Source organism: Lycium ferocissimum, chromosome 6 (assembly GCF_029784015.1).
Source record: "Lycium ferocissimum isolate CSIRO_LF1 chromosome 6, AGI_CSIRO_Lferr_CH_V1, whole genome shotgun sequence".
Classification (NCBI taxonomy): Eukaryota; Viridiplantae; Streptophyta; class Magnoliopsida; order Solanales; family Solanaceae; genus Lycium; species Lycium ferocissimum.
Window position 1 is genome coordinate 69,327,440 of NC_081347.1, and position 12,098 is coordinate 69,339,537.

Sequence of the window (12,098 nt, forward strand, 5' to 3'; positions counted from 1 at the left end):
AAATATCTAAAAAATTGGGACTGAGCCATAGTGGTTGTTGTTTCACTGCATAATGGTTACTCCTCTTTAAATGCGTAATAAGAATTATTCATCAGCATATAAAGTAAGAATTGATATTAACATATCCATTTGCAGGCCTTCAGAGAACAACGATTAACAATATAAATGCAGGGAAAGTTGCAGATAGATCATCAAGTACATACTTGCATGTCTCCAGCTTTACAACAAGAATTTATGAACGACGTGTATGTATGGATGTCAGGTAGAACTCCTTCTTGTCTCATCTGTTGCATCAGGTCAGCAGCCTCCCAGACATCACCTCGTCGAGCCCATCTGCATCAACAAGAAAGATAGGAGGAGGAGAATCATAGTCTAGTAACAAGAAAGGCAAACACAAGCAAAAGAACCTCCATAGAGAAGGGAAGTGGAAGTTTAAACCGATATGCTAATAGACATTTTTTCCTTTTCTTTTATTCCATTAATTGTTGATCCACGGTCTATTGAAGTATATATTGTAAGCTACAATCCTAACAAAGCAGTATACTCCCTCCGTTTCAATTTGTTCGTCTTAGGTTGACTTGGCACGGAGTTTAAGAAAGTAAAGAAGACTTTTGAATCTTGTGGTCTTAAATTATGGATACATATAATGTACCAAAATGCCTTTTAATCTTGTAGTCTTAAACATACCATGTGGGATATTGAAATTAAATAGTTGCCGAATTAGGAATAAGTCGTTCTTTTTTAAACAGACTAAAAAGGAAAGTAAGACAAACAAATTGAAACAGAGGGAGTAATACACAAGTGCACATCCACAGTAAAACTAGCCATACCCGTCAATTAATATGTTATAAACAAAGGTATTCCTGGGGATGCTTTTGGCACTCATTTCTTTTATCACCGCCAAAGCACTTTGCATCCTGCCTGATTTACAGCATGCCTTGAGTAACGCCTCATATGTATATATGTCAAGCTCCAAACCCTCATTTTTAACTTTTGAAAAATATTCACAAGCTTTTCCAATATCACCAACAGATGCATAACCATGCATAATGGTTGTATATGTGTACTCATTTGGACTAATGCCTGCAAGCAACATGTCGTCTAAAATTTGTACAGCCTTCTCCATCTGTATCAAGTTAAAGATAAAGTGAACAAATAAGGATCCAGCGAAAGCAGTTGCATAGGCATGACAATTTTCCAGAATAGAAATTGCAGATGCCATATAAGCCAAAAGTAAAGGAGTATTGACTCATTAAACTAGATTATGCAAATAGATATTATGATGAAGGGAGTTCCTGTCCCAACCCTTCCTCCTCTCACAAGAAAGAAAAAGACAATGAGGGATATGAAAGGAAATGGTGGTTTTATAAACTCCATCTACACTAAAATTCAACATTGAAGGCCATCTAGCAGATTCAAAGAAGCCGTAAAATATACAGGGAACACTAATATTGGCTTATTTGGTCAATCTCGAGTCTCGAGAACGGTATGGAATTACCCAGAAAAATTGCTGATCCACAACATCCATATACCCTTCTATACTATGCGGTTGCAAGCTGTAAAACGAATTCTATTTGATGGAAGTCAGAGAAGTTTCTTTTTTCCCTTTCTTTGGGCACTGGCAGGGGATGGGTGTGGCAGTTGAGGGCATTAGCCTTTATTACGTGGAGTCAGCAACTTAAGTTGTCAAAGAGACTGCATTTGCATGCGGGCTCATCGATTTTGTATTGGTTTTTGTGCTTGGTGGTTCGGAATTGGTCTTTTAGCTACTATTGAAAATTACAATATATATATAGAGATCACATAGACATCTATTTCACACTTCACATAGACATCTATTTCACACTTAATTCTAAGTATAGCACTGGTTTGCTACATTTTCCCAAGCTATAAAACAATATCCTCAGGTGGAAAAAGGGTGTTTCCTCCCTTATTCTTTTCTTTCTTTTTATCCTTTTAAGTCTGCCTATAGAAAATATTTGGCAGTTTACCTGACGCTTCTCAACAAGGCCAAGAACTAAAGCGTTGAAAGTGTGAACACTTGGGGTGCATCCACTCCTCTTCATCATATCAAAAACGTCAAGTGCTCTTCTTACTTCTCCAGCTTTTGCAAAAGCATGAATGATTGGCATAAAGGTCCTTGAGTTTGGCCTATGCCTCTCCTTTTTCATTTCCTCAACAATGCGTAGGGCGCGATTCACGTTACCCATGCCACAAAATGCTCTGATAATGTTATTATAAAGCACCACATCGGGCTTCAAACCATCTCTTATTACATCCTCAAAAATTGCAAAAGCACTAGCCCAATCTTTCAAATTTATGAATCCATTCATCAACATGGAATATGTCTTCATGTTATGCTTTATGCCAGCCAATTTCATCATTTCACTGACCTCAATAGCTTTGGATACCTTACCAATCTGCAATGGTTTAACATCAATATTACAAAATTCAAATGAACTAAAGAAGTTGTAATATGGCACTCATAAACAATATCAAATTGTGATTAGCATCTAGAATTATATGCTCAAACGGGCTAAAGATTTCATATTGCAGACCCTAACTAGCTTGGAATTAAGCCTAGCTGATTGATGATTGACTGACTGATTGAAATGGAAAAGAAGCAAACAGCTAAAATGACCAAGCTATCCAACTTAGTAGTTTGACTTGATATACTCCAACTTAGTAGTTTGACTTGATATACACTAGTTGGGGGCCCCTAAATTAAGGGTTCTTGGTGGTTACATAGTAGCTATATTTTATTTGTTTAGCACAAGTAAAAGCATTTCATACTGTTGAATCTTTGATATTCTGAAGGCAGAATCTGACATGTTAACCTGAGAGCACAAGTCGTGAACTCAATTAATTTTAAGTGCTAATTGCCTTCATCTACATGGTCTGTGCTACATATATCAGACCAAGAGTTCCACCAAAAAAAAAAAAAAAAAAAAAAGAAGGAAAGATAAAAAGAAGCAAATTGAACAAGTTTTCTTTTTACAAGTAAGAAGCAATTTAACAAATTAAACGGAAGGAAAGTTCTTAATAATCTAACAGCAATCCTGAGTAACCGACCTTGATATAGAGGTTCATCAAACATCCGTAGCTGACAACTGAAGGTGTAAATCCACACTCCTGCAATAATAATTATAGTATCTCTTTAGATCAGTCATGAATGAACATTAAGATTCAATGCACATAAAGCTGTCCATTCATCTTTTAAGCACTGTTCAGAAAGGCTGTTCCATTTTGAACTGTTCAGGTCTTCTACTTTCTCCTTCTTGGTATGAAGAGTTTTCTTCACTTACGAAAAGATTTGACGTTGTTTAACACTTCATAGCAAAATATCTCAGGTAAAGCTGAGGCTTTCCTGTCCCTGTCAGAGAAATTGCCAACCATTTTTCCTCTCGACAAACACCACTTCATCCTTCTATCTATAAGTTATATTACTGGCCAAAATTATGTCATAAATGAATACAGCAGCGAGATACCCAAAATAAATAAACTAAGACAGCTAATGCATATTGACCTAAAACCATCCTCGATTAACGTATTAACCAAGGAAGAGTAGAGGTCTCAGCAGGGTAGAGAAAATGCTTCAATATAATTTTCAGTTTTCATTCTGAAAATTTATCATTTCCTTTTCTCAATAAAGAAACTTCAGAATCTGACCAAAATAGAAAGAAAAAGCCGGAGGAACAAAACCATATTAAACACCTAGAGACACTGATGGTTTTACCAATTTATAAACTTTTGAACAAAACCTGTGAAGTTATACTGAACAAAATTTTACCTGAAGTCTTTCAAATACGACGAGACATTTTTCCTCATTTCTTATCATAGTATAACCATCCATCATGGTATGATAGATATCAATTGGAGCATCAATACCCTCCTCTTCCATCTCCCTGACCAATTCTTCAGCTCGATCCATTTTGAATGTTTGGCTGTCATTTGATAATTAATCAGACAACATTAACTCATAATAATATCTTTAAGAAAATGCATTTACAATGAGAAGGCTGCAGAGAAAGAATACTTAGCATATGGTCAACAACAGCAATAATTTACATGCTAAAATTGCATATATAAGACCATAACGAACTCTAACTCAAAAGAGAAAAACAAAAAGGCTCAAATTCAAAGAAAACACACCAGTTAGCATAGATGATGTTCCCATATATGATTGCATTTAATGTCAGATCCCTATCTTTGGCCTCCTTAAACCATCGGTCAGCAGCTCTTCAAGAAACAGAAAGAGAAATGACAGATCAGGAAAAGTTATCATTAGATATCCCAAATAAAGGTTGAGAGAACTCCTGATAAAAAGAATAGTCGAGAGAACTTAGTAAATTTGATTACTCAAGAGAAGAGCTTTAGTGAAGACAAAACTTAAAGCCAAAAGTTCTTCTATGCAATAAAGATATTATCATATACACATTTACCATATATGGAAAATCAGTTTTCTTATTTTCTAGCATGCGTTAGGACTGAGTTATTTAGATGCCACAGGGGCTACACTATAAAGAAAAGAAACAACTGAAATAGAATAGTACTGATATTCCCACAGTGTAAGACATTGAGCAAAGGTTAAAGCCTAAATGGGGTTGATTGCCAAGTTCAGTACCAGTTTTTGAACTGAAAACCCAATTCAGTACCAGTTGTCCGTTAAGTTATTATACTTAGCCCTTAGATAAGTTTGAGAAGGGAAAGTAAAATCACTTCATAGATCTGTTGTTCATTGAAATGCTATAACAAATATTAGGTGCAAACAACTAAAATCTAAAATGATGAATATCCGATGATAGTAGATAGAGATTTCTATGCCTACAACTTTGCATATGAAAATAAGACATGTTTAAATTATTGAGGTTAAGAAAATTATTTGCCTGTATACTGGAGAATTATGACTTGCACCTGATGTTATAAGAAAAAATGTGCTCAATGCATTCAAACTATTAATAATCACAATAAACATTTTTTTTTAATGAGAGGTAAGTTTAACTTTCTACTCTCACAAATTCTTAATAATGATAACTTAATTTATGCACACTTAAATATTTTAATACTTAAAATAGTCATTATATACTCACACATTATATGTTATATATATACTATAAAATCATTGTCAGTTTCATCAAACATCTCCGAGGTCATTTACTAAATAAATGTGACAAAAGGAAAGGTCAATATTTTCAAACTAATCAAGATTAACAAACCCAAAGTAAATGTTAAAAACAACACAATGACAAATGAACAACAACAGTTAAAAAAGGTTAAATTGCTCACTCTATATCGCCCACTTTGGCAAATCCTCCAATAAGAATGCTGTAAGTCGCAAGACTCAATTCAATTCCATCATCTTTCATCTTCCTCACACAAGATAGTGCTTTTTCCATGTCTCTACCCACTGCATAAGCATGAATCAGGCTGCAAATGCGTAAAATTTCGTTGAAGCAATACAGATAGCATAGTATTCATTTTCAGAAGTAGAATATAACATGGTACTAACTTTCAGAAGCAGCAATGTTATATATTACTGAGAAAATAAGCATATCAATTGAGTATTTAAAATAATGACATGTTCCCATGAACGTTCAAAGGTAAATTCTTTGTCTTCTTTTTGTCTCTTTATTTCGTGTGTGCATGTGTTTGGGGGGTTGAACAAGAAGAGAAGGAAAAACAGGTTCATGCGACACTCAAAAAAGAAGAAATGCCAAACTGAACAATGAGCCAATATGTCGCCGAGATTGGCTTTGAATCATATACATCCATAAGCATTTGGTCATGGGGTGATTTACTTGGAAGAATTGTCTAATGATGGATAGATAGAACTGAAGAAACGGTTAAACAGGCGAACTAACTTGGTATATACATGAGACGTTGGCTCTATTCCTCGAGCACGCATCTTCTCAAAGGTTTCACGTGCACGATGCATGTCACCCCTCCTTGCATAGTAGTTCACCATTAAGCCAAATTCTTTCCTGGATGGCTACAAATAGAAGGAATTATTTTACCTGAAAGAATATGATCAAGAGTTTCTAAAAAGCCAATCGAACTTTAACCATTCAAGTACAATTTAGCTAGTCACCTGTCAAAGTTAAGTATAATCCAGTATTTTGGTACATTAGCAACTTTACATTAGACTAAAATGAACATAGTGTATACCATAAATAAATGTGAAATTTTTCATTACCAGAAAGTCATATCTAGAGGTAGTAGTAATAATTAAGCAGTCAACGGCTAAAAAAATAGACGTTTTCTAGGACTTTAAATCATCAGAAGTACCAATTGCTACCATTAATCCAAGGAAAGAACTAAATTGGCTAGCACATTATCTTATCCTTAGATAAATGGCACATAATCTTATAAAACTAGGGATTACACCATGAACGAAGATTTCCGTTTCTAGGAATATGAAGCATCTTGGGTCAATGGAGAAGGGTGCAACTAATTAAGTATGGAGAAGTAAATAATAAGTAAGAATTATTGGAATAGGAAATAATTTAAACATATCGCATTTCAAGTTACATTTTGCTAAGATCTCTCTTGCTCTAAAGCCACAAAGAATCAAGAGCAAGAGGTAACACAGGAAAAGGAAATACTGATAGCTGATAAGTACTAGACATATCACTTCCTCATTACCAAAGCAATAAATCATATATATTTGCACACACGCCTTTTAGCACCAAAAGTATTACTACCATATTAACAAAGCCAATAACACATAATGAACCAATTCAATTTATCCTATTCTAAAACCTTATCATGCTTTTCCTTGTAATAACTATACTAAATTATGTATCTAACACTTTCAATCATAGTAAGTACTAGCCATATTACTTTCTCATCAGCAAAGCAAATAACTGATAAATATTTGCACACACCATATAGCACCAAAACTATTACCACATTAACGAAGCCAGTAACACATAATGAGCAAACTTATTTTATCCTATTCCAAAACCTTATCATGCTTTTGCTTGTTATAGTTATCTAACTTAACTATCTAAAACTTCCAATCATACATTTTAAAGGACTACAGCACTGCAAGCAGACTACTGAAGTAGTATTCCAAGTAAGCATACCACCTTCTTGATTCTCTCAAAAGCCCGAACAACAGCCTGCCAATCCTCCGATTGCGTTTCTAGAACCTTCTTGAACTCCCTCCCGGACCCCTCCCTCGCCTCACGCCACGTGTACTTATACTTCTCCTCATCTGTTTTTTCTTTCAATCTCCTCCCATCATCCAACTTCACATTCAAAACTCTTCCATGAAATTCAACACCATCAAACTCCAATGCCTTTTTAGCTGCTTTTTCAGCCACTGGACCCTCATATATCACAAATCCAAAACCCATATTCTTTATTAAAATCACATTCTTTATAGGCCCAACTTGTCTAAAGAACTCAACAACCTCCTTTTCTTTAATCCATAATGGCAAATTCCCTATAAAGATTTTACCTTTTTCCTTATTTTCAACTCTTTTCTGCAAATTCCCTATAAAGATTGTCCCTTTTTCCCTATTTTCAACTCTTTTCTGCAAATTCCCTATAAAGATTCTACCTTTTTCCTCATTTTCAACTCTTTTCTTCAAATTGCCTACTAAGATCTTTCCTTTTTCCCTATTTTCAGTTCTTTTTTGCATTTCCACTTCATTTGAAAAGTCTAAATTTTCCATATCAGTCCCATTGTTTGATAATAGTGGTGGTGGGGGTGGTGACAATTTGCTGGATAACCATAACTTGTTATTGAGGCTAGGTGGTGGTGAAGTGGAATTAAGTAAATGTTTGAGGGGTTTCTTGGTAAATTTAGGAGTGTGTGGATAAGGGGTTTGAAGGGGTTTGTGGGAACTATCTGTGAAGTTGGGTTTTTCAGGTAAATTTGAGGAGGAATTTCTGAGGGAAGAAATGGTGGTGGAAGAGTGGTGGTTTCCAGTAAGAATAGAGGCTGACAAAGGTGGTGGAGATGGAGAATAGTGTGTGGTGGAAGAGAGGGAGAATATGGTATCCATTGCTATCAACTAAAACATAACTGCAAGTGACAACTGACAAGACTGGAATTAAATTGTTTCTTTTTTTTTCAAGTCAAAAGTACATTAGTGCCAATGTGACTGACCCTTCTTATTTTTCAGTTTGTCCCAAGAAAATTACTCCCTCCGTTCCAATTTAAGTATCTTAATTGTTAAGTATGAAATTTAAAAAATAAATAGAGATTTTTGAATCTTATTATTCTAAATTAAAAATGTATGTAATGTACTAAAATATACTTTGAATCTTATTGTTATAAACTTGTTATGAAAAATATTTGAATTGTCAACTTATTGATTATAGAAAGAGGCACTTAAATTGAGACTAAATAAAAAGAAAAGTAAATCACTTAAAATAGGATGGAGGGAGTACTATATTTTTTTTTATAAAATAATAATTTAATTAAATTTTTTATTTTATTGTTAACGAGATGGTTTATGATTACATAATATTTATTACTTATTTTAAATTATAAATTTCAAAAGTCTTTCTTTCATTTTTAAATTCTACATCAATCAAATATTATCACGTAAACTAGGACGGAAGAGGTAACAAAGGAGTCATTTAGAGCATGTTTGGATAATTGTATTGACTTATTTTAGGTGTTTTTAAGTCAAATTAGCTTTTAAGCATTTTTGTAGTGTTTGAGTAAAAAAAAAAAAAAATCATAAGCCATAAGTTAGAGTCACAAGTTAGAATTTCTAACTTATGGCTATAAGTCCATCCAAACAAGCTCCTAATTTAGAGACAACTTATGATGGATAGTAAAGTAGGCATTAATAATGCATAATTTGTAATTTATGAATTATTTCTTGTTAGACGTTTAGTTTGATGTATTAAAAATTAATATGCATTATATAATTTGAAAGATTATGTGTTTATTTTGTAACAAAATAAAAGGTTTAAAAGTTAGTATGCATTGTATAAATTGTGGCCATCATAGCAGGGGTGAAATCAAGTAAAGGCAAGGGGTTCATTCGAATCCTTTCGGCGGAAAAATTACATTGAATATATAAGGTTAACATTTTTTTATACATATATATAAATATTGATTTCTCTTAATTTCTTTATGTATTTACTTCTTCATAATCCAAACCCCTAATAAAATCCTAGCTTCGCCAGCGCATCTCTAAATTTGGTAGCGCCAGTGCTGGCTCGGTTTCACTGTCATTGTCAATTTTTGGCTCTGACATTGATGGTATAACACTTGCCAAGGCATTTGAGACTGATGTTGGCACCATTGAGAAGATCAAAGCAGGATTTGCCAGACCTTGAATTTAAGCCTTCAGTAACTGGTTAAAGGCATATGTTGCTCGGACTCTCCGAGAATGCTGCCACCAAGGTGAATCTAGCTTGTAACTTATAAGTTTTACGTGAACCCAATAGTTTTTGCCCAAACATAGATATGTATCAAGAAATCCACTCGTTATATATAAATATTTGATTGTGAAACAGTTATCTTTATATATTAACTTAAGATCGTCATAGGAATCCATAAACTTCAAATTCTGGATGTGCCTCTCGCTGCCACCCTTGGCCCTATGACGGATCCCAAGAAATTCACAACTTTTGAAGGATCCAACACACACCTATCGACATTTTTGAAGTATCCGTGCAACATAATTAAGAACATATAGTAAGTGTTGGATCCAATATATAGTACTACTTCTGGTACTAGAGGCGGATGGAGCACTAAAACTTGGGGCTCAATTGAACCCCAAACTTTTGATGCGGAATATAAACTTATGTGTAAAAATTTACTAAAATTATAATAAATAGTAGATAATGATTTGAAGATTCATTCGACTGAACCCATAATTTTAGAAATATAGTGATTTAGTGCTAAAAATTTAAGATGTTGAACCCCTAAAATTTAAATCTTAAATCCGCCTCTGTCTGGTACTTAAGCCATGTACTGGTAAAATGTTCTAAACAACAAGGTTGTTTTTTATAGCAACCTTGGCTCTTTTAGTACTGTAATTTCCTCAATAATTCAAAACATGGATCTATCTTTATGTAGTTTCTAAAAAAACATGCATGGCTAGTCATTGTCATATGGCTTGATTATGGTATGAGATTGCAATTGCCAATTTATTCTCTGCTTTATGCATTAATTTGGTATGAAACTTAAATGCTTAATATATTGTTTACCCCTGAGCATGTCCCCAAATACCTACTGCACGCCCCTCCTTCATGAGGAACCTTTTACACATCAAACGTTTCTCAATTCATGAGTTCTTCTTGCTTGTGTGTATGAATAACACAATCTTCCCTCGGGTACGAAATGCAAGTCAAGACGTAGCCTTTCTCGATTAGAGTCTCGTCGAGGAACGAACCTTCGGATTGGTCTACTGATCCTGAACTCAAATGCCCTGCACATGTTCCACAAGTGCCAGCCCTGCATGAATATGGCAATTCCATTCCAGCATCTTCTGCAGTATCAAGAATGTATTGATCATCGGGTACTTCGATCTCGTTCTCATTACCATCAGGCCCTATCAATTTCACCTTGTATATTGCCATTGCTGTGGCTTTGAAATTGGAGAAAGGCTTCAAGCCAAATGCTTTGGAAATACTCTTTAAAGAACCTAGAACAAGATTAAGTTTTTGTCACACTAAGTAACTGAACTTTACACATATAACAATAAATTATAATGTGCCACAAATATGAGTTTATAACTTTAGTGTTACTTTAATATGACGGGAAATAGTCTTATGACTTTATTGTTAGTGGATAAGGTTCAGCGACACAAAACTATAATAATGTGACACAAAAATGAGTTTCTGTGACTTTAGTGTTACTTTAATATGACAGGAAATAGTCTTATGACTTTATTGTTATAGTGGATAAGGTTCAGTGACCAAATGTGAAATTAACTCACCTAGAGTACATGGAGGCTTTTTGGTGAAGGCAGAGGATCTTATTGATGGTGAACCTTTGAGCAAGCAAGATGAAGGAATGCTAATAGTTGACATGTTACACCTGGATACATAGAATGATTTTATCAATTAGCTAGACTACAATTATCTCTTAGCATTATAAACCAAAATCTAACGAATAACAGAAACTGAGATACTGCCTTTCAATTTTCATTCCTGCAATTGATCACTTTGTAAGCAGTATTCGATTGGCTTCTAGAATGCTATTAGGGTCTATATGGCATGTTTTTCTTTAAAATAATTAGTGCCTTTCTACTTATTTTTTAGTATTCGTTAAGTAAGCAAAAGTATCATTCCAAAAATATTTATACATACTTAAACACTGCAAGGACCCCGCACACAGTAGACTTAGTGCAATGGGCTGCCTCAAAAAAAAAAAAAAAAAAACAAACGCACGCACGCAAACACTATGGGGGTTGGGGTGGAGAGGGTTGGGGGGGGGGGGCTGAGTTGGGGGTGGCTGTGAGTGGGGGTTAGACGTGGCGGGGTTGGGATGTTGGGGTATGAAGGAGACAAGCGTGAAATGCCACTACATTTGTTTAAAATTAGAATATAGTAGAAATTTAGAAATACAATATAACGATGTCGTTTGCAAGTTTGAAAATAAAACACAGCAAACATCAATTTTCGCCAAGAAGTAAAGCTTTTGAGCATCTACAACTTCAATACCAAACACAAATGGGATTTGAGTTGTGATGATTTGTCAACACCACTAACACAAAATTTTGCATATTCTACTGAAAAATAGTAGCTTGGCTTGTAGAAGTTGAACCATAATTCACAACATGCCTTGAATCAGTAAGCCAAGTATAATCTCATAGGAATACAAATAAATTGAGAAACAAATACTTGTTCTCGTGATCAACGCAAATAATAAAATTAGCAAGAGAATAATTAAATAATACGGTTCATATCATTTCATACGCAAAACTCAAAAATATAATTGATGAGTATATATACAAAACGAGTAATAACAGTAATACTATATAGTAACATTTTACTATAACGGTCAAGTTTCTTTTAGACTTGATTTTTTGTATTATGTTATATTATATGTTCTCTATAATAACTTTTTACCATAGCAACAAAAAATATCCGAACAGACCATACCCTTATAGAGAAGTTTGACC

At 34.2% G+C, this 12,098-nt stretch overlaps 2 protein-coding genes and 1 pseudogene across 2 annotated transcripts; all 3 read right to left on the reverse strand.

The window, feature by feature from the left end:
* Positions 1–4: 4 nt before the first annotated feature.
* LOC132061595 (pentatricopeptide repeat-containing protein At5g04810, chloroplastic-like) lies at positions 5–8,012 on the reverse strand (the record flags this gene model as incomplete). The annotated part of the gene is made up of 10 exons (XM_059454372.1): positions 7,089–8,012; positions 5,862–5,989; positions 5,287–5,427; positions 4,153–4,239; positions 3,791–3,944; positions 3,073–3,132; positions 1,992–2,420; positions 831–1,126; positions 204–333; positions 5–64 (listed from the first exon to the last, which is right to left on the reverse strand). Coding segments are annotated over exons 1-10 (2,409 nt in total), but the record flags the coding sequence as incomplete, so codon positions are not given.
* LOC132061724 (U6atac minor spliceosomal RNA) lies at positions 3,306–3,415 on the reverse strand (annotated as a pseudogene).
* Positions 8,013–10,111: 2,099 nt separating the features above from the next.
* Positions 10,112–10,618, reverse strand: LOC132060211 (ferredoxin, root R-B1-like). The gene has a single exon (XM_059453133.1). The coding sequence runs from the start codon at positions 10,549–10,551 to the stop codon at positions 10,252–10,254; it is 300 nt and encodes a 99-aa protein (XP_059309116.1). The 5' UTR covers positions 10,552–10,618; the 3' UTR covers positions 10,112–10,251.
* Positions 10,619–12,098: the final 1,480 nt, after the last annotated feature.

What these genes read in the sequence shown, in the direction of transcription:
- LOC132060211 (XM_059453133.1), bottom strand. Translation starts at nt 10,551, where the DNA reads ATGGCAATATACAAGGTGAAATTGATAGGGCCTGATGGTAATGAGAAC.